The sequence below is a fragment of the Poromitra crassiceps genome, assembly GCF_964638095.1.
Source record: "Poromitra crassiceps genome assembly, chromosome: 5".
Taxonomy (NCBI): Eukaryota; Metazoa; Chordata; class Actinopteri; order Beryciformes; family Melamphaidae; genus Poromitra; species Poromitra crassiceps.
The window spans coordinates 39,444,835-39,471,343 of record NC_139642.1 but is presented as its reverse complement, the minus strand read 5'-3'; the positions used below and the strand labels follow the sequence as shown (position 1 = coordinate 39,471,343).

The following is a 26,509-nucleotide window of genomic DNA, read 5'->3' as shown; positions in this document are numbered from 1 at the left end:
GGGAACTCGCCGGGCCTCTCCTCCGCAGTTTGTCTTTGCCAGTGCTTCTATGTCTGTGATTGACAAGGAACTCTCGGCACTGATGAGGCAGCTCTGCGAAAACATCGTCATCGTCATCATCACCGTCGCCATCGCCCTCATTATCATCGTCCTCGTGTGAAGACTCCCCATCGTCCGAGCTCTCGTTGGTGAAAGTGCGCTGGTTGACACCGGAGGGACGGGCGTAGTCTGAGAAGGTGATGGAGCTCGGTTTGTGCTTTACGATGCGCGGGAGATCCAGAACTCTCTGGCCCGAATCAGAGGTTTCACAGATGGTTGCGGAGAGGGAGAGGGTGTGGGGTGAGTCTGGAGTAAGGATGGAGCAAGGGTCCTCTGCCAGAGGCCTACCAACATGACCATTCGACATTTGCTCTAGCTTATGGTGACTCTCGACCTCGGTCTTCCTATATGGTACATATCCAGAGTTCAAGTCTTCTGCCTCACCGGGACGGCTGGCATTTTCCACAGATATGTTAGCAGCAAAATTGTTCTGACCCAACTGGTCTGACTGTCCTTCTGTGACAGGAACGGTAACGGGAAAGTTTCCACAGCAGTCCTCAACTGACCTGAGTGATGCCGACGTCATACAAGGTTCATGAAACTCAGCTGAGGCAGGTGGACTCGGATCCAGAAGGGCTTCCCCAGCAAGGACTGACACTTGGCCAAACTCCTGAAACCACACCGCCTCCGTAAATGCAATGCTGTTGTAATTGACTCCATCAAAATTGTCGTCTAGCTTGAGTATGTCCTGATCCGGTACAGACAGCTCACAGCTTTCAGCTCGATCGTCCCCTCTGTGCTCCGGTGAGCTGTTAGTTGAAGATGTCTCTGTGAGAGCAGAGCTTTCTGAAGAAGACTCCTGCGTTGAAAAGGCCATGGTGGGAGATCCTGACACCGACGGAGCCTGACGTCCCTCTGAACTCACCACTGGTGGGTTCTCCATGATTGTTTTCCGTTTCACAGTCTGTCATAATTCAAAACATATATCCACAGGTACTTGTGCTTGATGTACTGGTTGGCCATTTCTATCCCAGATGCTTTGTTCAGTCAGACCAAACAGCTCATTACCTGAAATGGACAGAAACAAATGTGTGAATGGCAATAAATACATCTTTGACAAACTTAAAGAGATGAGGTTTGTTTTCAAAGATCAGAATAAAGTCTGCACAACAACATGGACGATACGTACTTCTGCAAGTGCTTCCGTTTCTACCTGTCCTGTGACTATCAAAGTGTTGGTATCCTGCCAGAGTTTGAAGTAAGCTGCTAAGACGTTAAACAGCTCTCAGAGTACGTGCTATCCGGCTCAGAGTACGTGCTATCCAGCTCAGAGTATGTGCTATCCAGCTCAGAGTACGTGCTATCCAGCTCAGAGTACGTGCTATCCAGCTCAGAGTACGTGCTATCCAGCTCAGAGTATGTGCTATCCAGCCAGGCACTTGCTTGCTGTGAAATTGAACATCTGGCTGAGGCTGCCCTGTTCAAGTCTGGATCTGTTTCACACACGATCGCGGTGACATCACTGCACGGAGGAATCTGACTGCTCTTCCCCAGTCAGTGATTTACTATCCACTACACCATTCATCAGAGCAGACGATGTCCCAGGTCGACTGTGGTTAACATCCCACTCACCCCTTCATTAAGGCCGTCTTTAAAACACACCTTAGACTGTCCTCGGCATCCCAACTACACACGGAAAAAACAAAGACCACTGCATTATTATGCCACTACAGAGGATTATCATTTTGTCTACAACTACAAAGACTGGCATTTTCCTCCACAGCTATTTTCCAACAGGATAAGAGTGCAATTAAACCAGGAAACTTCCCAAATAAATAGCACTTAGACAGGACCTGATTAGAACAATCAAAAGGGATTCGCTTTATCGTTTGAAAACACTTCGGAAGACCACTTAATTATATGGAATGACACCCAGAGATGACTGTAGAGAACATATTTGTTATTTCAGTCTATTCATGAAATGCACAACTCGGCTAAGAAAAATCTGTTTGCGTAATTCTTGCACACCTTGGTCTATGTTGTTTCTATGAGAAAGCTGCAGATGGCAAAGCCTTTACCATGGCCTTGAGACACTTGACACACACCCACACATAAACGCACGCATGCGCGCACACACACACACACACACACACACACACACACACACACACACACACACACACACACACACACACACACACACACACACACACACACACACACACACACACACACACGCATCTGCTTTTGGGGCACAAGCTGATAAAGCACCCTCAGACAAGGACGAAATCTAATGCTGAAAAGAATAATTGTAAATCATATGCGATGAGAAATCTGCATGTTTTACCAAAAACAAATAACTACATTAATCTAATAGTCAGAGAAATGCTGTATAGTGCCCATTGTAAAACCTGCCTCTAGTTTGTGAATGTAATGGAGTGTAGTGGAGATTAGGGCTCCTTCCAAGAAGTCCCTCTTTTAAAAAAACACTTTGAAAAGAAGCTCTCATTATTCTCTAGTGAATGCAGAGTTGATCTAAATTGAGGGAGGAAGTCGCAGAGTGAAAATGAGCTGCGAGTGTTGACTAGCAAGACCACAACTTGTTTACCCTTGACAAACATCCAGAGAATTTGAAACAATAAGCTAGAGTTGAACTCTGTCTCTTACAGTAAAGCCTTCTCAACATAGCCTCATTAATAATATCCACTTTTTTTCCCTTTCTGGGTATGAATGAATGACAATATTAGAGCTATCTTTAGTAGATTTTTCTATTTTAATATAAGCACCTGTAGGTCATCACGAGACAGTTTCATGGGAAACAGAAACCCCAAACAAAAGACTCACCTGCTGAGTGGAAGACAGTCGTCTCTGCTGCCCAAAGCGTGTCACTGAGATCATGACAAAACACCGGTGGTGAGGCTGGGAGGCAAGTTCCTGTAAGAGGAGAGACAGAGGCGTGGGACGGGCCCGGCGTGGGACAGATCCTGGCAGAGCCACACTTACAGCCCCATAGGCATGTTAATCAGCTAGTCCACCAAGAGGCAAGGTTGTCATCACAACTGTCCCCCTGCGTATCCCTGGAGGCTGCTGGAGGCTTCGGCTAGCAGTGACTAAACCATTCAGAATATGCGTATGAGCAAGGAGAATGTGTACTTGTGGGGAGATGGAAAGGGGGAGGAGAAAGGAGATAGCGGGGGGAGAGAGAGAAGAGAGGGAGGGAGGGAGGTGGGGTGGGTGGCCAAGAGAGGAGCAGTAGCTGGCACTGTGTAAGAACAACGTAAAATGGGTTTCCAGCGCTGACAAATACGCTGTGAGGTTTTGACTGACTTCGCTTGGCTGTACTTGTGCAGCGGCGAGATGGACCGGAGCCACGACCTATCACTTAAAAACACCAGGGTTAGGAATGCTTTCAAGTCAGGAGGAATGCCGTTCAGTGTGCTGATTTACTAGAGAACATTATGCATATTTTAAGATTACATCTTTAGGAGGAAAATCGAAATAAGAAAAAGGTATACTATGTAACTTTTTAGGGCCCTTCAAATGTAAACTCTTCAAAACTTTTTTCTTTCTTTACATCTCAATTAAAGTCATATTATTGAAGATATAGGACTTATAGATGGACAATAACAAGATGTTACTAAAATGCTGAAGTTTGATATACTGTTATGCAAAGTACTCATATCTCTACATTTGGTTAATGCCAATAGAAAAGCATCCATTGATACAGTATGTGTAACCTAGGAATATCCAAATGATCAAAGGTATGCTTTGTCATTTGTATGTAGTAAATGTCCAATTTAGGTCATTCTTTATTTGTACATTTTATTTATATGAATAAAATTTAAGAATTGGGCGTGTCCTCTGGTTTGTTTTCTAGTATCTAGAGTTTCTAACTGGTGTTTTGCTCCATGCTATCTGCTGTGAAATGTCAGACAGAAGCTGCAGGCAATTCCTCCTATATGATATGAATGATAAACAGAAGATAAAAGAATGATAAATGTGAACCAAATTCCCCTTTAACTTGGAACTTAGCGTCAAAGCATTCCTCAATAAACAGCAGTTGTCTCATGGTTCAGTATGAGGTAAAACAAAAAGATATGAAGATAGAGCCAAGTCTAACTGTAGGGGCTGTGGTTAACCAATAGATGGGAGTGAAAGTGAGAGATGAGTATGAAGAGTAAACACACTCAACACTTGAAAGGGGCATGCCCGAGCTGTGGCCTGCTCATTGGCTGAGGCCTTGTTGTTTACGTTTGGTTCTGACCTCCCTGATAGAAGATGAGTGTTTTATACCGCGGAGAGATGAATTAATTTCATTCGTTCGTACATTCACTCATTCAGCCACAGCACTCCTCCTCGCTCCCGGTGACGCCGTGGCCACAAATCAACACATGGACTCTGTTTGACCTCTAGCCAGGGGCCAGAAAACGAGCAGTGAATGACTTCTCTCATTCACAAAATACTTTGAAAACTGCCCGTGGCCATCATTCCCTGACAATCTTTTAAACACACCTTTTCTTTTTCTTTTTTTACAACTCTCCTCCAGCCGCCACCCTTCTGTTGTAATGAATGCATGCACTGACTCTATGAAATACATTTTCCAATCAAGAAGTCATTGTTCTGTTGTGATAACACCTTATATAAAGTTAGAACACGGCTCTCTTGAATACTCGATTCTGATTGGTCAATCAACAAGATTCACCGGTCATTATTTCTCGACAACCGACCGCTGCTCTGCCACACCTGGATTAATCAGTTGATAAGAGCATTTTGTCTGCAAACACTACTAATTAGGCCAACCAGTTGCAGCTGTGGTGTCTTGTGTGCCAATTACGAATGAAACCGCTTTGTCGTTGAAAACGCTATTAAAAAATCTATTTGAATAATTATTTTTGTCAGATTATTGAATGATTTAGTTGTAGGCCGTGTTCTAAGTGGGATAATGTATATTGAGGCGGTGATTACTGGGAAATAATGACCTTCAGGTGAACGATTAAGCCCTCCGCTGCGCGTCGGGCTCAATCAGTCACCTGTCGGTCATTATTTCCCCCGTAATCACCGCCTCAATATACATTATCCCTTACATATAGCCCACCCAAAAAGCAACCATACTGATAATACATAAGCACTGAAATTAACCTAATTTCCTAAAGATTGGGTAACAAAATACCAAGTTATTAAAGGCTGAGAGCAAATTTAATTAAGAATACACAAAACATCCTGACAATCCTTCATGCTGGACACAGCAGCCATGAAACAAACAGTCAGAACTCCACTGTTTGACCAGTGAGATAAGGTGTATGTATACAGTAGCTTGGAAGTTTTTTTTTACATTTCCTGACCTTTTGTTCGAAATGAATGACATTGCTGATGTCCTTGGCGAGTGTCTGTGTTTGCATTTCCCTTCGCCTGGTTATATGCAAAGGTTACATAAAGTGCACAAAATATGACTTTTGTCAGTTGGACATAACCAAGCTTGTTGACAACTTGTTCAGCATCGTCACTGAAAACCATAAGAAATGTAGAGAGTCCCCGGTAAAATTGCTTCACTAACAGCCAGGCTGTCACATTTAACATAGGCCAAGAGTGTTGATGGAGCAACTGACAAATAACGTCCGACAAAGCTGAGATCATATTGACACTTTCTGGGGGGAAAACAATAAAAGTGTGCAGGCCATGCAGGCGTGTGCGAGAGTGGAGAGGACAAGAGTGGAAGAGAGACTGTCTGTGTGTGTGTGTGTGTGTGTGTGTGTGTGTGTGTGTGTGTGTGTGTGTGTGTGTGAGGAGAGAGAGAGAGAGAGAATGTGTCTCTCTGATGGTAAAAAAACATTGAGGCAACAATTGAAGGGCCAAATTGAACTGGCTGCACTTAATGAATGAATGCCTTTTTGTGCCCAGCGTATCTGAGCAGTGGAGGTGAACAGTCAGCCAGTGGGAGTGAGAACAGTTCTGCTCAAACACAGCTGGACGTTCTGATAAGCGAACCAGGGAACCTGGAAAAAAACAACTTGTTTGTGTCGGCGCAAGAAAAAGACGAGGGATAGGAGCGAGAAGCGGCACCTGGGCTAAGAGATAGTGACTAAATTTGCTCTGCGCTTGTAAAGATGTTACAGTTCTGCACAAGTTTTGTCAATTCGAACAGCATCTTCAAACTCTCTTTGGGCTTGGGTCACGTCAGGGATCCCATAGTCATCAAATTCAATGCCTTTCCAATTACTACCAATGTTTTGTTTGGTGAAATTCAAGGACTCAAATTTTGGCAGGCATATACGTACTGTAGGTCCATTTGCATATGTGGTAAAATCATTCTGCTATATCAACATACATCTCCATCACAGGGTTATCCTCAGAATGTGAGATGTTGATCTTCGGACAGAGAGCTGAGGCTTTTCGATTAATGTGGGGGCTAATTAAAAATAAATCAAATATACTTCCAAGGCTATTCATTCATTTTCTTTTCTTCTCAAATCCATAAAATTTTAAGGATTTTCAAGGCGCATGGGGACCCTATACTTTACCCACAAAAAAAGCTCCGGAGTGACCGCAGAGTGTGTGTGTGTGTGTGTGCGCGCGCGCGCGCGTTTATTTTCTTCATTCAAGCTGGATGAAATGGAAAAAGTCTATCTACTCATGATAGAGACAGTACAGACTGTAACTGTGAAATAGAGCTGTGCTCAGTCAACTGAGGCGAGATGAGACTGATATGATTTGGACTCTGCTGGTGAGCAGTGAGCAATGCGGAGCACCTCCCCGCAGGCAGAGCCGGCTATATGACAGCTATGTGAAGACAGCACCGGGGGACCTGGAGCCGCTGCCAAAGAAAACTGCCAGAGAAGGAAAGCATACCAAGGCCTGGACCCAGAGCCTCAGCAGGTGGAGGATTTCAGTGCCAAAACCCTCCAGAAAGAGCAAATGTGAACCTGAGAGGATATCACTGTTGCTTTTTGGCTGGCGTACAGAGCAATAAGAATGCTAATTTTCACTTGTTTCCCCAAACCACTTCTGCAAGACTGAATGTAGGAGTCTGAGATTGACAGGGTTCACGACCCAACTCACAGAGGAATTGCAGTACCTAAGGGCATGGAATACCATTCACTTGATGATAAGTCTCAAGATAAATTGGAAATTTTCCGCTTTCCCATTGTATTCCATTCAGACCCATTTCTTTGGCATTTTTATTATGTTCTGTTATAGCATTCTGACTCAAGCTTGTGCAAGATATTTCGGCCTCAAGAATGGCTTAAATACACACAGCAATCTGATACACTGTATAAAAAAAATCACCTTATGCAATGTACAGTATGTTGGTCAGTTAATTCAGTTGTTTTGCTAAATTTGCTATTGAAATTTCTCACAGATCGAGTTGATCATTATGATCCTTCATAAAGCTTAATTTATTTTCTGTTTAACTTCAGTATAAGTTGCAAGTGCAACCCACTTGGGCATTTAAGATAGTGTCTTCTGGATGAGGCATTTAGCTAATTAAACCAACAAGTTATTTTTTTTAATAAGAAAAATAGAACAGTGTAAGACCACTGATTAAGATGGAATCCATATAAACCTAATGCATTTAACAATGTAAAATCAGTTCAATTCTGCTCCCTGGGAGTGCACTAGTAATTGTTCAGATCAATAAGAAATCAATTCATTCATTCATTCATTACGTTATGTAGTTACTTCAAATGTGATACTCTCGCTCTTTCTGCTGTGTCAGACTCATTCCCTTGAAAATAGTGATTTAAAAATAGGAATTTACAGTTAAATGTTTATGTCACATTAGATAGGGATATGTTCCTGGAATATGAATTTCACTGAAATCTTCACTGTTCTTCATCATCACTTGAACCCCCCCCCCCCTTTTTTTTTTTACAGTGCATGAGGAGAAACACATACTGCACTGTCATTTCACTACTACACTGCCTCCCCCCCTCTTCCCCTTATCAGCAGTATCAACATGGCTGTCAAGACAGGACAGAAGTTTTGGAGTGCCTGTGGTCTTCACATGGCATGCTGAGATTAAAAGTGAGGGGAAGAGAATGAAACATGTGCTGCACACAACAAGAGGGGGTCTCTTGAGAGAGGCATTTTATCTAAGGACTAGACCACGATAATGATGTCTACATAATAATAAAAAATCGATCTTCATGCAACTCTGCTGAAATGTATAACATGTATGTTTATATAGGTATGTGTCATACAAATCACATGCTAAGAAATGATAAATCAGTCGTGCCAAAAGTGCTCTTATGTAACATGAACCATAGCGACCCTAGGAAACACACGAGCACAATACAAAACCTAAACATGGTTGGTAAACATTCCAGTAATACCACAGTCTGACTCAATATCTCCATTGCTTTTCAACTCCCCTGCGGATTCCCAGCATTCCTCATACCATGGGCAGATGTTCTGCATTATCTCTTCTCTCTGCAGTTTCACTCCGTTTGTACCCTTAAACCTGATCAATCATCATAAGATATTGTGAACAAAGATAAATGCCCACATTTTATTCAAGCAATACATGATGTAGGTCTCTGTATAGACTTTTGAGGTCTCCGTAGACTTTTATTGTCTAGACTAGAGTCTCAAGTATTTGATATTGAATGGAAAATGCTACCAGATACTGTACAAGTAAGACATATTTGCAAATGTATCTAAAGAAATTAAAGGTTTGATGGAACAAAGGATGCCTACATCATGGTAGTTTAACTTAACTGACTGCTGTTTCATTTAAAAGTGTAAAGTCTCAAATATCAGTCCCATCAGTTGAATGCAGCTGTTTTCCAATTCAGGGCCTTAAAGGATAAGTTCACCCAAAAAGTAAAATGCAGTCATTATCCCCCCCCCCCCCCATGCCGGTAGAAGGTCAGATTAAGTTTTTTAGTCCAAAAAACCTCTCCCAGGAAAACAGAGTTACGGCATTCTCCCAAACAAATGAAGTGAATGGTGACCAACTTTCAAATGTGAAAAAAAGACCTGGGGGGGAGGGGGGCTCCTCAGGCATAATCCAAGTATTCAAACCCCCTGACGTTGACTTGCAAAGACGTCCGTTACACCAACATTTTAGCCAAAATCCTCACTGTATCCAGGTATCTCCCAGCCGCCATGTTCACCTCCACGCACAGCCCATCTGAAGTGGATGCATGAGCTCAAACACTCGTACATGCACCGCATGTACTCTTTGTCTGGATCTCAACTGCTCATTTGAATCCCTCCATGCAGTCCAGGTGTGTAGTAAACACTTTTCACCAGAGGATTACTGTACAAAAATCCAGGAAAGAAAGAAACCCGGAAATACTTCTATCGGTGCATGGACGCATGTCAGACAGGCTACTCGTGGCGGTGGACGTGAACGGGGTTGAGATCTAAACGGTTACAGTGAAGATTTAGGCTTGAAAAATTGGGTAAATTATGTCTGAGAGTCAATTTTGCATTTTGTGGCTTTCGAACTCTTGGATTACGTCTGAGCAGCAGGATGGAGGATTTTTTTTTTTACACATTTGAAAGTTGGTCACCATTCACTTCAGTTGTTTTGGAGAATACTGTAACTGTTTTCCTGGGAAACTCAGGTTTTTTGGACTAAAAAACGTCATCCGACCATCTACTGTCATGGGGGTGGGGGTGAATAGCAGTGTTTCCCCTAGAAAGAATTTCAGGCCTGGAGGGATTTCGAAATGTACCCCGACCGCAATGGTGGGGGCCCTCGCTGGCGACGCTATACTTTTAGCTAACCTGTTCGCATATATGTTCGCAATGGCATCCCAAGTATCATCATAGTATTATGGGATGCGATGCGAACAGTTGTATTATGGGATGTGCGTTTCCCAGGCAACGACACACGTTGGCACATTTTGGAACAGCGCCGGACGCTGGCGCAATGCTCCTAAAAGCAAAATGCTTATTGTTTTGAATGATTTGGCATCTTCTATTACTGTCAACACTGTCAACACCAGTAGTAATAGTATGCCATAAAGGTTTATTGAGATTTTGGGAGAGCAGGGAAAAAAAATAAAAATAATCTGGCCTGGCGGGGGCACGGTTGGCCTGGCGGGCCCACCAGGCCTGTAGAATGGTAGGGGAAAGACTGAATAGATAATGACAAAATTTTCATTTTTGGGTGAACTTGAATTGATTCGTATTAGCTCCCACTTGTTTCTATAATAATCCAGCAGACCCCCCCCCCTCCTTGCTGTAAACCAACAGATGTTAACTTGGATTGATAATTCATTAGAAAAGCCAAGCTTTCTTCTGATGGTAAAATAGCCCGTGATAATATCATCTCTAAAGGCTAGATATATTTTGTGTGTTGTGAATTTTATTTGTGTTATTTGTGAGACAGTTTGATATTGAAGGCTTCAGATCGGTATGTTTGAAGGGAGTGCATGATACCACAAACAAAAGATTGTGTGGTTGACTTCAACTCAAGAACTGCCATGTGCATGTTTTGATTTCAAACATACAATCTTAATCTAATATCTAGATTTAGCCTTAGACATACTGTCTGAATTCTCCATGCTTAACTTGCATATCTGATAGTATGCAATATGTTATGTAAAATCTTGGAAAACCATATGATCATGCGTCAAACCCCCCATGATTGCATTGTTCCAGTTTAGAATTAGAACTCAATACAATACTGACAAAAATCCAAATTATGAACATCTGTAATTCTAACAGCAAATATCTGAGATGTGATTCATGCTAAAAATGCTTATGGGCTTGGCAAATATTTGGGACTTGGGAGTACATTGTTTTGCCTCATTCCTCTCTAAGAATGCATTTCATTGGCTCTTGACATGTTCCCCGCCTGTTGCCAACACATGCTGACAACACCCCGTGTTTACCGCACAACAACCGCAAGAGATATCGCAACTCAGTTAATAGCGGTGGAGACATCCCCAAACAACATGTTAGCCTAGAGAGTAAATGTGTCATTTCCAGTGATCATCAGCGGTGTAAATATCGACTAAAATGATAGCAAATTATAGCTGCCGGACTGTTATTTCAAGGCCCTTCTCCCCAGCACGTCTATGATTATAGCAGCATAGTGACGGCCGTGTGGCGCGGCAGCTGGGCTTCTCCTCTGACCCTGAGGATTTGCCTTGGAGGGTTACGGCAGCGAGCTATACGCAGCGAGCCTGAGACATTACATTACATACAGAGCAACTGCAAATTAATTCAACTCTCCAACAACAACCCCCCTATCCTCTCTCGCCTGCTGCAACACGCTCGGCCGGCGCTCGCAATCAAACAAGCAAATTCCTTCCACTCAGAGTTGTGAGGCGGAGGGTGAGAGTCGGGGGGTGCTGGTGGGCTGGCTGTTGTGATTGCGATGTAATTGACAGGTATGCTGCTTGAATGCAATGGCTGATGCAAACTTCACACCCCCTTCCACCGGGGTCAGACAAAACACACACGCGCACGCGCACGCACACACACACACACACACACACACACACACACACACACACACACACACACACACACACACACACACACACGTGTTCGGTTCCAGGAACGTGAAAAAACATGCCAAGATGACAGGGCTATTCAGAGATGAGATGATTCATTTGGTTAAACACACAGTGCGTGCAGCATCAAATTGATCCCATCCACCAAAGTGTGAAGCAAATCCTCAGCCCGTGTCTGTATGGTCCAACGACTACAGTAGCTAAGTCAAGTGTACATGTGGCTTTTTTTGTTTGTATAAACTTGACGTGCAAGTTCAAAGCCATCAGGAAACATCTCAGTGACCCCATTTGTAATTTCACCAACACATGATGACTGCACATCACAATGTCTGGTGAGAAGATGAAAGGTGAAAAGTTAACTTGTTCAGCCCACACAGGCAGTGAGATTCCCTAACACTAGCTTCACAGTGAGTTGGAGTGAGGAGGGAAAAGACCAAGTTACAGATCTATATAAGCTGAGCAGTTGTTCCAACACCCGTTTCTTCCCTTGCCTGGCAGGAGACTGAGCTGCAACGCCTTGAAAAACAGCTGAAGCAGACTGCTGCTCGCATATAGCTGACTGTCAACTGTGCTTTTCTCTTTCACTTGGAAAAAAAAATCCAAACATTTGATAGATTAATCACAATTTATAGAAACGTCGTTTTGATACTATCCTTTTTTCCTTCTTTTTATTTTATATGTAGTTCTCTTAGTTTCTACGTTGTCTGAAGTTGCTGTCCGTTAAAAAACAAATAAAGTGTTGATCATATATACGGTATATATATATATATATATATATATATATATATATATATATGTGTGTGCGTGTAGAAACATCAAAGCAGAAGTAAGAATATTTGTATATGTTAAATTAATTTTACCTCTATTTACTTAAACATACATAAAATAACAATATTTATGTCAGGATATCGTGTCATTTACAAAATAGATGCGCCCCACTCCTCCTACAATTGAAAGGCCCATGAACAGGCTGAACTCAGTAATTGATTTCCCCTCTCTAATCTCCCCTCTCTATTATGATGAGATTTCTGCCCTGCACCTGGGACCAACGCTGTGTGTGTGTGTGTGTGTGTGTGTTCATGTGTGTGTGTGGGGGGGGGGCACCTGGGACCAACGCTCTCGCCTATTTTCTTATCTGCCTGTGTGAGTACGCTAGCCCCTCCCAAGGGGGTTGTGCTAATCCCCATCTACCCCCCCCCGCCACACACACACACACACACACACACACACACACACACACACACACACACACACACACACACACACACACACACACACACACACACACACACACACACACACACACACACACGGCCTTCTCATGGGAGAACCCCATGGCCCAGAGTAAGCCAGACAGTGACCTTGAGCTGCCTTCCAGCAATGTAAAAAAGAGACCGATGGGGAGGCAGTACTAAAGACAAATAGTAGGTAAACAATTGCCATTTCAGTGCAATAAGAATGAAACGACGATATTTTACCAACTAAAGAAATTATTTTTTCCTATCCGAAAAACTACTAATACTTTGAAATGTATACATTAATGTTAAGGACATTGTAAAACTCAAAAACCAAAATAATTCTACAACAGCAATTGATAAGAGACCCGGGTAAATTATTTGCATCGTGTCACTTACCCTCTTACAGAATCCCCTTGTCACTCGTGAAAGGCAGTTAATCTGTCAACCTCTTATAGTTTGACATGATTTCAGTGTGACACCAGAGCGAACCTCCGCCACTGTCGAGTCAGCTGTGAGCGTGGGACCGCCCCTTTCAATCACACAGCCACAGCCACTCTGCAGCTTCACAGGAGAGGTGTTGACTGGGACGGCTGGAGAGGGCAGGGGAGGGGTGAATAAAGAGGGTGAGGGAAATAGACAAACAGACAATGGAAATCTAGTGAACACAAAAGCAAGTATCCTCTTGGCTGTATGTAAATGCATGGAATTAGGTGTGGATGCTGCTTACGGACCACAATATGAAAAACTCAGGATATAACGAGAGGGAGATTTGATAATCATGAGGGACAAAATGACAACTTCATCTCATTTACATGGGGCCTCCACTCATCATCCTGTCTTTGTCCTCACAAAGGGATCAGAGTGAATGCAGAAGAGGTATCAGCTTAGCCTGCCAATTTGTTTTTTTGTATAATAGGATAAAAGCTAGTCGTGGGCATTAATATGATGCGATGTGATTGACATGAAACGATACGATTAAACATTATCACACGAGAGGGAGTGCTGTTGTTGGCTAATATCGTCACGGCTGTGATTCGGTCGTAGGCACGAGGCTGCAGGCTGAGTGCCGAAGATAATCAGAGCCGTGATGATATTAGACAACAACAGCACGACCTCGAGTGTGATATTGCAGTTTAAACAAAGCTGATTAAAAAATGACAAAAACCTGAGAAAATATATGATTTCTCTATTTATTCCGCCAACAAAAAATAGTCCCCTCAGCTTTCCGCTACCAGTTGCCAAAAATGTAGCCTAATTAACTGCAGGCTGCCTACTTTTTATCATAGACATTGATTTGCAAGTTTCCATTTATTGTACAGCCAGTGAAATAAGAGTCTGGTGATGGCATGTTAGTTAGTTATGTTAGGAAATAAATCCATATTTGCGCTGTCGGTAGCGTAGGTGTTACGCTTAGTGAATGACGTTCAATGTAAAAAGGATGTTGTGTTTGTTTTGTTGATTAGAGCAGCTGTGAAGCGTTTTGTTGATTAGAGCAGCTGTGAAGCGGAGTGATATAGCCTACCCCTACACACAGTGAAGCGCCAGTGCTGTTATCGTGAAATATCAGCACTGGTAGGATCCCTCTTGTCCAATCAAATTGCTCGGCCGGAACTAACTGTTGTATAATAGTAAATACGTCACGATATGACACAAATTATATCATACAAAACTAGAAGGCGTTGAAGGAGGATAAAGATCCCGGGCCAATCATTCTTCTTCAAAGGCACTTCGCCAACCTTTCTACAATGTTTCGTGGTGTTATGAATCCATTTGGAAGTGAGGTGCCTTTATGTTATTGGCCACTCCCATTACCACGCCCCCTTTTGGACAGTGGCTATGGAAAGCAGTTCTAAGTTGGCCCATGGCCAACCTTTCTACAAAGTTCCGTGGTGTTACGTGAATCTGTGTGGAAGTTAAATGTTTTTTTGTGATTGGCCACGCCACCTTTTGGCCAGTGGGCATTGAAAGTCAGTAATTTCTAAATTGCCCCATGAGCTGCTTTTCTGCCAAACTTGGTTCATAACTTTTTGAGATGTCCTGCAAACAAACAGGTGCGAAAACATTACCTCCTGGCCAACTTGTTGGTGGAGGTAACTATGCCAATGCAATGCGATACCATGCAATACCATACGATATACCATACCATACAATGTGATACAATGATATATGATATCATACAATACAGTATACTATATATATGATGTGATATGTTACAATATGATACAATGCAATAATATGTATGTATGTATAGTATTGACATGACATTGAAAGTGTTTTGTGAATTTCATTGAGGTTCATTTGTTCAATATTTCATCAATTTAAGAATAGACTCCTGGCTCCAAGTGAAATTGTAATTCATGTTTACGAGACGAGAGGCCGCATTTAATAAACTATATGTCTGTTTTACATATGGCAATGATGTAAGTCACTGTGTTCAACACCCCTATAACTTTGAGACATGATGACAGAGATGGAGGAATCTCAGCAGCTTGCTTCAACAGATGCAGCTCACAGGATGGCGGAGATGATATAACCCCAGAGGCATCTGAAGAATGATATGCGGATTAAATATGATGCCCCAAGGCCAGACACAGGAACATCGATCTAGGCCCCTTCTGTAAACAAAAGGTTCATCAACAAAGAGTTTTGAATTGTGAAGAAAATAATATCAATACTACTACAAATAATAATTAATACTACAAAAATATATTTCATGTAGTCTACTGTACTTCATAATATGTTTCGTGATACAGTATATTTCCACACAAGTGTCCGTGTGCATGTGAGTGAGCAGAATTTTGTCCGGCCGCGGCTGTGCCGTTTTACATGCGATCGGGCTGAAACTTTAAGGAGTTGTAAAGAGCACCCGTGCGAGTGACCTGAAGTGGCTGGATTTTTAGGTGATTGCCCTAATTACCTAATGATGTGATGTCATCAGTGATCCGTGATGTCATCCTTCCTGGCTGAGGCTTTATAAAGTTCAGTGATGATGCCATCAGTGATGTCATCAGTGATGATGTCATGTTCCAGACCAGGGGGGCCCTAACTCATAACTCATAGGGGGGGTCCCCATGGGTTGGCTAGTATATAAAAAGACTGCTTTTAAACGGTTGTTTCACGCAGGAATATCATTTTAACCCCCCCGACCATACTACTGGCTTCCGTAAGGAGATTATTATATCTTCGGATCTGTGATCGGACCTCGGAGAGAGGTAGGACAGGAGACAGGTAGGACAGGAGACAGGTAGGACAGCGTTTTAACCACTTGATACCCCCAATTTTGGATACTAACGTGGTTATGTGACACTGTTTCAGAGAGGAATGGAGGAACAACGGAACATATGGGGCTACAGCAGCAGCAGCACACAAGAGAAAGTGTATTTCTCATGGTTGTTAAATGTTAGGTTATTCCCCAAAGACCCGAATAGTATTTCCAACTTTCCCTAATGAATTGACCAGTGACTCTCAAAGTGGGGCCTGGGGACCACAAGGGGTCCTTGAGGGGGTCCCCAGCGAAAAGGGTAATACTTTATTTTCACTAGAATTCCAACCATAAGTAACACAATTACAGAATGTATGACTATTTTGACCACGGGTTTCATACACTTTCTGTAATAAAACATCTAAAAGTGTGACGGCCCTCCCACTCTCCTAGCCCTGTCTTGCAGGAGCCTGGTGATGGGGTAGTTAGGTTGATTGGGTGCACCTGGCCCTGGTGCGCTCATTTTGGGTTTAAGAGCTTCATTCAGTCTCTCTCCCTCATCACCGATACACCTTTTGTTCTGTTGTTTAATTTTTGTGTTGTCTAGTAGTTATTTCCCCTTAGTTTTAGTTAATAAATTATTGTTTCAACATTTTCTTTGGTGTACGAGTCGGACTCCCCCATAATATGTTACAACACAGCTCAAGGAAGTAAATGAGGGGAGTCAAACACCAAAGTAAATACAATTTCAAATGAATGAAGGTCCAGTCCAGTGAGTATACCGGGCCCAGGTGTACCCAATCAACGACCCCAACACCAGCCTGTCTCTCCTGCCTCTCTTGCAGGAGAGTGGGAGGGTCGTCACAATTTTCACAAAAGCTCAAATCTGATCAGATGGGGGACCCTGGCTGAGACAAAATCTGATGGATGAACCTCCATTTGATCAGATTTTGTCTAATTTGTGTCAGTTTCGGTGTCCTTGACGTGAAAAATGTCATTGCCATAGACTTTATCGTCCAACAAACTAACAAGCTGTGTAACACTGCTCCAAGTAATGTTAGCACTCTGCTGCTCCAAATAACATAGTAACTTAACTATGCTAATAGATAAACTATACTTTAATCAAATTACCTTTGTTTCTCCGCGGTTTTCCTCTTCTCTTCTTGATTTCTTCCGTGGGCCCGAGGGCTTGGTCTTTCTGACATGACGGTCAATGAGTCAACACTGTCACTCACTCAGACACCAGCAGCACCACACACCGCACGGGTCTCCCCGTGTCATGGCTGTAGTTGACGTTAGGAAGGTACCGGCGGAACTCCTGGGGAAAGGCGTCAGGCACGTCGTGCTCTGACCTGGTAGCACACGCAGGACGCTCGTTGAAGCAGTTGGGCCGATTTTACCAACGGGCTCACCCGGGCTGAAGCCCGGGCCCCGGGACATCAAGGGGCCCCCAAAAAAAAAAAAAAAAAAAAAAAATTTTTTTTTTTTTTTTTTTTTTTGGGGACCCTTGATGTTTTTTTTTTGGGCCCCCTGTCCAGGGTCTTCGCAAAAAATGTTTTTTTTACTGACGGCATTCAAATTTTTTTGCAGAGTAATAACATCCACTGTGAGAGGGTGTCCACCCGCTATGCCGACCACTCGCAATGCCGACCTTAGGTTTAGGCGTGGGGGAGAGGTTAGGTTTTGGGTTAGGGTCTGGGGGAGGTTAGGTTTAGGCATGGGGCTGGGAGAGGGGAGGTCGGAACAGCGAGAGGTCGGAAACAACGACATGGAACCCTGTGAGAGGGCTCCCGAATTTGTAGATGAAATATAGTGCAATTCAAAGAATTCATCAAAAACAAAGACAATGAAAGTGTGCGGCACTTGCTTCAAATAATAAGGAAGAGGAACCTGTCATCAGTTTTTCCAAATGTGGATATTGCCTTCAGGATTTACTTAACTCTCCCTGTAACAAATGCCTCTGGAGAGCGCTCCTTTTCTTGTCAAGAACAGGATACGGTCTACAATGGGACAAGAAAGGCTCACCCACTTGACATTGATGTCATTGGAAAGTGACATTGTTAGAACATTGGACTTCACCACTCTAGTCAAACGCTTTGCCACGGCAAAAGTCAGGAAGAAGACATTTCAGGTACGAACAGACTTGAATACTGCTTGATTGATTTGTGCAATAATTGTGAGAATGTGTGTGTGCACTGTAATAATAACAGCAATAATAAATACTAAATAATAATAATAAAAGTGCTTGTTGTGACATCTCAGTGGCAATGTTTTCTTTCCAATCAGGCTGTTTATGAAAGAACATGATGGCTAAACCTACAGTTTGTGTTTGTAAGTTAGAATGCTGACAGGAGAGCAGGTGGTGACATGAAAGTTAGTGAGAAAAGGAGAAGATACTGAATAATGACATCACAACAGTATAATCCTAATGTTGATTTAAAATGAGATATTCCTTTAAATACGGCTAAAAAAGGTTAAAAAAAAACACTCAAATTTTTTTTCGGCGGCGCCCGTTGGGCGCCACCGAAGCCCCCCCTTCCGCTTGAGGGGGGGCCCTGCAGAGATGAATAGCCCAGGGGCCCATGAAGTGTAAAATCGGCCCTGCACGTACTGACCCACGGCCAGCGGGTTGTGTGGCTCTGTGGTCAGCCAGCTGGTGTCACTAAGCATGAAAGGACCCAGGCGGTCCCTTCCACTGCACGACTTGTAGACTATTTTGGAGATGCCTTTATCATTGCCGTCAATCAAGACACCGTCAATGCACCGAAACACAAACGGGTTTCTGATGGACTGGAAGAAAATGGGCTCATACACCCGATAGACCGTGCCTGGATACATGGCAACTGTAGTTTCTTTAGGTACAAAGCCCCTGGCCTGGTGACAAACACTCCCGTTCCTGCAAATGGCACGTCATTATGGCAGGTTCCCACAAGGTTGGAAACAGGTTGGCTTACACTTACAGTGTACTGTAAACAGTCCACTGCACGCAATTTAATTATTTTTATGTTTATTACTTACTGAAACTTCTTTAAACCGTATATGGCAGCGTTATGTCCAAATTTAACTATTTATGTGAGATTGAAAAAAAGCATCAGCAAAGATTCGAGCCTGGTACCTCCGACATGGAAGCACAGGTGCCTTACCCAGTGAGCTATTTGTTCATTGCAATTTAGTTTAGCATGGTGAATATATATAGCTTCATTGAGACTTCAATGGCTATGATTATGTTTTTAACCATGGTACTTATATGATGATACAGAAATATATTTTACATAATGTATGTTAACATTTATGGCACAAATGTGACTTTATATTTAAAGATGGGCATCAAGTAATATAGTGATGTTTGGTGTTATGGTGCTTCACAGTCTGTCACTTGCTGAAGAGTCCTCGAGAGTAGCCTACACACAGCTAGCAGTGTTATTCACCGGAGTCACGCCCGGTTAGTTCTATTAAAATAAAAGCTATTAAAGTAAAAGCATATTTTATATAAATGTTTTGGACTTGGTGGCGTCCTCTGTGCTCTCTCGCTGTGCTCCCTCCACTTGGGATGGGTCCTCTGTGCTCTCTCGCTGTGCTCCCTCCACTTGGGATGGGGAGTGTGCTTCGTGGTCTGCGGATCGAGCCACCGACCTCCGACCTCAGGATGATTGGCGGGAGACCCGCTCTAGCCTAGGTAAACCCAGCCCCCACGTGACCTGCTCTCTCAGTTCCCTATGGAGAGATATATGTGTCTTTATTCTGTGACTGAAAGTTTACATCCTGTAACCAAAGAGTGTATCTGTGAGAAAATAAATCCACTTTGTAATCAAAAAATTGATCCGTAAGCAAAAACATAGATTTGAAAACAAAACTATCAACAATCCAATCAAAGAAAAATAAAAAAATTAAATAAAAAAAATGTTTTTAGATTTTTCATTAATGTGAATTAAAAAAAGTTGCATGCAACAGGTTACATGCACCGGTCCAAACATAAAAACATTGGTGTGAACATACTCACGGCTACTCTCTTCAATCTGTGGTTATAACTGGCGCTAAAATGGCATGGAGATTCCTTCAGGAAATACTTCCGTTCAAGTGCCCGCCCTCCGCCTTGTCTCGTACTGGATTGGATGTTGCCAAGCTATCACTCCGATCGACACTGGCCAATAGGGACGTGCGTTACTTCTTTTTGCTGTAGGTCCCGCCCTTATTGTAACAGAAAAAGTTTTGCAAAACTCAGGTTTTGCAAACAAAACTTTTCGTTTTGCAAAAGAAAAGTTGAGCTTTGTAAGCAAACGTAATGGTTTCGCAAACAAATGTTTTGGAGTTGAGAACAAAATGTTTGTGTTTGCATGCAACTTTTTTGAATTCACATTAATGAAAAATCTAAAAACATTTATTTTATTTTATTTTTAAATTTTTCTTTGATTGGATTGTTGATAGTTTTGTTTTCAAATCCATGTTTTTGCTTACAGATCTATTTTTTGATTACAAAGTGGATTTATTTTCTCACAGATACAGTCTTGGGTTACAGGATGTAAACTTTCAGTCACAGAATAAAGACACATATATCTCTCCATAAGTTCCCAGTCACTAGCATAGTGACTGAGAACAGGTCTGAGAGCAGGTCACGTGGGGGATGGGTTTACCCAGGCTAGACCCGCTCTACCCTTTGAGCTAAGGCCGCCCCAAGGGCTAAGGTAATAATGACATACTAACTTTTATTTTTTCATTGGTAATTGTAAATATTCGTTTTCTCAAGGTTTTAGCACAATTGACACAACTGCTCATAACCAATTGGCATGTTGTAGATACTTTTGATCTGAATTCCTTATCTTATGATGAAAGACAAACAAATAAAAAATCCATAGCATAAGCTATTGGATATTTGCAAGTCAAGATAGCTTATAGCCTATATAGCCTATATAGGCTATATATGTATATAGGCTATATGTCCTTTTGCAAAGCAAATTGTCCCCTAATCTAGAAAATACATTATTTTACATATCTGCTGTAGGCTAATGTGATACTTTATAATAATTAATTGGATTTATGTGTCCGCCCTAGTGCCACTGTTGGCCCGACCGTGTATGCCCAAGCATTTATACAACATCAGAGTCAACTTTTGCCAAACTCGTGCCACCCTTGGCCTCGGCCCAACCATGTATGACCAACCATTTATACAGCTTATCGAGCCAACCTTTGCCAACCTCGTGCCAACATAATGTAACTCTTGAAAACATGGCTAGAACTTCAAAATGTAGGGCTACTGTACAAGAACATTATACTCAGAAATTGCACAATACATACAGTAGCCTATATGAAACCAAATAATATAATAGTAGTAGTGTTTTCCAGCAGTTGACCTAAAACAAATTAGTGCACAATGGTGTAGTAGTTGGAGAAGAGTTCCTCCCCGGCTGCGATGTCTCACACTCACTCAGAGCAGGCTCAGAGTCGCCCATCCCCCACTCAATCAGGTAACGGAGAAGGGGGATATTTCTGAATGTAGGCTGGCTAATGTAAACAGAATGAGATCAAATGGTAAGCTGCCTAAGATTTATACCATTAGAGATGTTGTAATCATCCCCAACACACTCAAATCAGTGAGTGGGTGGTGGCGGTCTGGCGGACGAACCTTCAAGTTGTTGCCAACCATGAAGCGATGCTGTGTTATTCCCCCTCCATGACAGATGATGGCAGTAGAGTGCTGCTAGAGAGGAGGCGATGGGCAGTGGCACAGCCATGCATCCGTATCCGTAAACAAACGGGACAACTTGGCCAATGTCTACTCACGTAGACCTAATAATAAGCTACACACAGGTGCAACAACTACTTTTAGTTTATTTATATTGTACAATGCAGGTCGCATGCTGAGTGTACTCCTAAAGTCTGCCGTGTCGGCTTGGATGTCTGTCAGTTTAGAGAAATGACTTACTTAAAGCAGCAGCTACTTTCTAAAGGACCTCGGATGAATTTGGGGCAGCTGGTTGGTGCAGCTTCCATTTTCTGCAGATGTTTCCATGCTGAACAAGTACGTGTTCAAATAATCGATTTCGTGAAATATTAAGTTTACTGTAACATTTAAGTTTCATGCTGCAGAAGTAGCCTACTACTACTATGCCTAGCCAACATTTGCATACTACTTATTATACTTACTATTGTATTCACAGATCAGACATGAAGACAGTGGACTTCCAATAGTTCATCATAGCAAGTATGTGTGTGAGCTGCCACCCAACCACCGATTTCCTATGGGGAAGTTTCCCCGGGTGCTACATTTTTTAATCAAGGACCAAGTCATTACAGATAAACAGGTTAGTGATTCATTGATAATTGGTACTTGGTACTGAATCTGTTTTTAACCACTGCTTTCTATTAGTACTAATTTTGTGTGTGTCATTTGGCTTTTCTATTTGCTACTTTTATGAATGTCTATTTTATTTTACTCTTACTTGCCCTCTTAATCATCACTCCCTGTTTTATCATTTCTTCACAAGTTTCTAACTCTTTCAAGAAGCACTTTATAAATACATTTTAGTATTATGTTATTATTCAAATGCATTACATTATTATTATTAGTATATATAGTAGTAGGAGTAGTGGTGGTGGTGGTGGTGGTATTCTATTCTCTCAGTCACCTGCGCATTTTCTTTGAGTGTGAATTTCCTTTCTTACAGTAGGTGTGGGTGCCAGAAATGGCCTCTGAAGATTTACTAAGGTGTGTGCACACTGAGGAATACTTGAACAACTTCATCAATGGGAAAATAAATGAGCAAGAGCAAAGGAGGACGGGCTTTGCCTGGAGCGAAGGCATTGTGAGACGATGCCGATATGAAACAGGTGAGAAGAACATCCAGGGTCCGGGTGACTTCTAACAGGATGACCTGACAGGTCACACCACAAAAACTAACCACAACCCATTCCCCTCTCGTTTCCAGGTGGGACTGTCCTGGCTGCAGAAATAGCACTGCAAAGGGGTCTCGCCTGCAGCACTGCAGGAGGAACCCATCACGCTTTTCCGAGCTTTGGTTCAGGGTTTTGTCTACTCAATGATCTGGCAGTTGCAGCCAAATACATGATGGTCAACTCTTCACCCAGGAAGAAGGTGCTGATTGTGGATCTAGATGTGCATCAGGTACAGTTAACTTGCCCTTGCTACTTTTGTTAAGGAAAGTAGGGTAGACTTATCAGGTCGATATTGGGCTTTTGTTAAACTAGAAATCGCATGCGCTAGGTGCGCTCGATTCCTAGGCTTGCCCATCATCAGTGACATCATTACTGAGCAAAATAATCACAGATCTCACAATGTTGGACCAAGATCGCAAACAGACAGAGCCCACTTCCTCAATTTCATATGATGATGATGATGATAATGATGAATGATGATGATATTGGATATCGAATAGTGCCTGGCATTCACCTCCTTTCTCCCTGGCCATAGCTACTTAAAACGAAATCTGTAAAACCTCTAATGAAATTGCATTTTCTTCACATTTAAGTTTTTAATTTAATTCCAAAAAATTTCCAGAAAAGTTTGCCAGAAAATTATCATTGAATAAGTACAGTGGGTCATCGTGCTAACCTTAAGAGAATTTCATTAGTATAGGCTTGAATGGGGAGTTATATTTTATTTATACTGCCCACTTGTGGCGGCGCTGCAGAAAGAGCAGTATGCAGAGATTATCTGTAGCATACAATGATGGAATGAGGCTGCTGCTCAAGATGCCACGATGGTGCAGTGCAAGCCAAATGCTTGTCAGTGTTGGTGTGCCGACCTGTTCTGCTGTTCTGCGTAATCTCATGTACAGTTGTATGTGTAGGCTCTCTGACTCTACGAACAGTGTGATTTCATTGCTGACGAACCTGTACTAAGCTCAGTCAGGCTCTTTTCCACTTTATGGAACCATTGGCGTTCTAGCCTTTATGTAATCACGATGTGACGTGGCTATTGCCTATTTTTATTCTTGTTTTATGTATTGTTTTCTACTGTCTGTGTGCTATGGACCGTTTGCGTGTCCAAAGTTTGATTGATTAATTGATTGATTGATTATTTGGAAGTGGCAAATACTTGCAATTTTTTGGGGCCTACATGATCAAATTTAAACAAAATATCAGCTATTGCCAGCTTCAATACAAAAACATCTGCATCGGTCTTCAAAAACCCACATTGGTTGAATCCTTAAAGGGACAGTCACCCCACCCCTGCTGTCTTTAGTGAAACTGTAGTCTTGTGGATCCAACAGGGGGACGGCACTGCTTTCATTTTTAAGGAGGAGCCGTGTGTGTTCACGTTCTCTGTGCATTGTGGGAAAAACTTCCCACTCCGTAAACAGCAGAGCGACCTAGATGTCAGTGTGGAGGATGGGATGGAGGACAAGGAGTATCTTTCAACAGGCAAGTTTCCATTTCCAGCCAGGAAGCCCAAGGCATAACAACATTACATGTATTTAATGTTCATTTCCAAGTCTTTTTAATATTGAGTAGGGATGTAACAATAACCGTGATACTGCGATATCAAGCAAACATGGTACCATAAGCTTTCCCTGTAATTGCCCACGATATGTTGTGCAATATGCACGGTGTTGCACTGCACTACAAATAAGTTCATAATGGAGATTCCTTGTGTAAACTTTCTCATATTAGTTTCAGTTTCATTTCAATAAAGCAAAATTTTTCTCTCAAAGCAAAATACTTGTTTTTTTTCTCCGATGGGCCATAGTACATTTAATTAAAAGTGTGTATGTGTGTGTGTGTGTGTGTGTGTGTGTGTGTGTGTGTGTGTGTGTGTGTGTGGGGGGGGGGGTAATACCGTAACTGTAACCGTGATATTTTGGTAGATACTGTATCGTACCATACTGTGAAATTTCATATTTTGACATCCCTAATATTGAGGTTGTTTCCATGAACAAACTTATATGAACTAAATCTTTCAACAGTTGAGGCCCATCTTCCCTCCCTACTGGACACCTTTCGCCCAGATCTGGTTCTGTATGATGCTGGTGTCGACCCTCACTGGGAAGATGAATTGGGGAGGCTCCGTCTGACTGACCAAGGTGAGGGATAAGATTTAACCTCAGATGGCTCTACTTATTATGCCTTCATAGACATTTTTGAGTCACTTTAAGTGTCTGCTAGGGCTGTATCGGAGAGATCTGTATGTGATGAAGACTGTAGTGAGCAGAGGCGTTCCTGTAGCTGCTGTTATTGGAGGAGGCTACTCCAGAGACATCGACAGACTGGCGCTCAGACACTCCATCGTCCACAGAGCAGCAACACAGGTACAGGAAATACTGCTTGTTGTTGGATGTCTCTTTCAATGCACAATTAAGTTACAAATGTAATTCTATATAAACACACGATCAGTCAAAGGTTTGGACACACCTAATTGAATGCACTGTTGTTGTTTTTTTTACACTATTTCAATCTAAAGGCTTAGCCTTTGTTCACACCTGGCGCTTAACAGAAGCAGAGCTGAAGTTGAACTCATGCTGAAGTTGAGCTCACGCTTAACCGGTCACACAAGAAGCACTCTCTTTTCCTCAGCGCCTTGAACCCGCCCACAACTTCCATTGACTTCATGCCTGGCAGCTTCACGCTTGGAAAATAGGACTGAATCCTGAACGATCGCTTGAACGGCTTCACCTGTTAACAAGGACGCCGAAATGAAACTTGTGGGTTCAGCGTAGGTTGAGCGTTGCTTCGGCATATGGTGCGAACATGCCCCTAGGCTTAAATGCTTGGAATTTTGTTTCTTAGCCAAATATAAATAGTAAAGTTGATGCCTGCCTATGCATGAATTTGCCTTTCCATCATGGCAGAGAGGGTGGCTACTTTAACACGGCACAATTCCATTTGTGCCATTTCATACTTTTGATGTCTTAACTATTATTCTAAAATGTAAAAACTAAAGAAAAATGTGTGTCCAAACCTTTGACTGGTAGTGTAATTTATTTATTTATATATATATATACACTCAAGTAGTATATAAATATTAGAAAATGGTAATGATGTTCTGTTCTACGTGTTGCAGGTATGGAGAGAATGTGGAATGTAGACCATCTCCTGAGAATGATCTATTGTAGTTCGAAAAGTTGTTGGTCACTGTAAAATTTGGTGGCATGTGTTCTGAAGAATGCATCAAGCAGAGGTGGAACTTGTTGATTACCTCATTATAGATACTGTATCAGTATTTATAAAGTAATAACTGACTAGTATTAAAATATCCAGATAATGAACCACATAACTTCTGTCTGTCACTAAATGCTGACTTTGAATTCTTACATTGATGTAGGTACAATAAATGTAACACAACAAGACTCATGAACAAATGTTTTTAATAAGGAATAAAACAAATACAACGAACTTGGTCACATAAAACGACAAAGTACCACTTTCACTTAAGAACAAACAGTTGGTCCAGACATGCTGTACTGATACGGGTATGCACCTTCCTTGGCACACTGAGTACAGATAGACGGTACGTTTCAAGTTTTACCTATTTTATGTCATTCACTGACATCAAGTAGCAAGCAGTGACATACTTGCGGTACAGTGCAATGTTTATTCACAGTATA

The 26,509-nt window shown here is 42.2% G+C and overlaps 1 protein-coding gene and 1 pseudogene across 3 annotated transcripts; one reads left to right on the top strand and one right to left on the bottom strand.

Annotated features, from left to right (window-relative positions):
- Window positions 1-1,305: 1,305 nt before the first annotated feature.
- Window positions 1,306-19,074, bottom strand: LOC310776472 (SET domain-containing protein 9-like; annotated as a pseudogene). Its single transcript has 5 exons — window positions 19,066-19,074; window positions 18,558-18,916; window positions 17,186-17,343; window positions 2,884-3,023; window positions 1,306-1,532 (listed from the first exon to the last, which is right to left on the bottom strand). The product of its transcript is annotated as an SET domain-containing protein 9-like (transcript).
- Window positions 19,075-21,735: 2,661 nt separating this feature from the next.
- Window positions 21,736-26,197, top strand: hdac12 (histone deacetylase 12). 2 transcript variants are annotated; one of them, XM_083637634.1, is made up of 8 exons: window positions 21,736-21,966; window positions 22,106-22,249; window positions 22,616-22,775; window positions 22,874-23,070; window positions 24,179-24,329; window positions 24,872-24,988; window positions 25,071-25,213; window positions 25,966-26,197. In XM_083637634.1, exons 1-8 carry the CDS (start codon window positions 21,862-21,864, stop codon window positions 25,987-25,989), a joined length of 1,041 nt encoding a protein of 346 aa, XP_083493760.1. In that variant the 5' UTR covers window positions 21,736-21,861; the 3' UTR covers window positions 25,990-26,197. The 2 variants fall into 2 exon arrangements, with proteins under 2 accessions (XP_083493760.1, XP_083493759.1); XM_083637633.1 differs by having other exon boundaries at window positions 25,071-26,197.
- The last annotated feature ends 312 nt before the right edge of the window (window positions 26,198-26,509 follow it).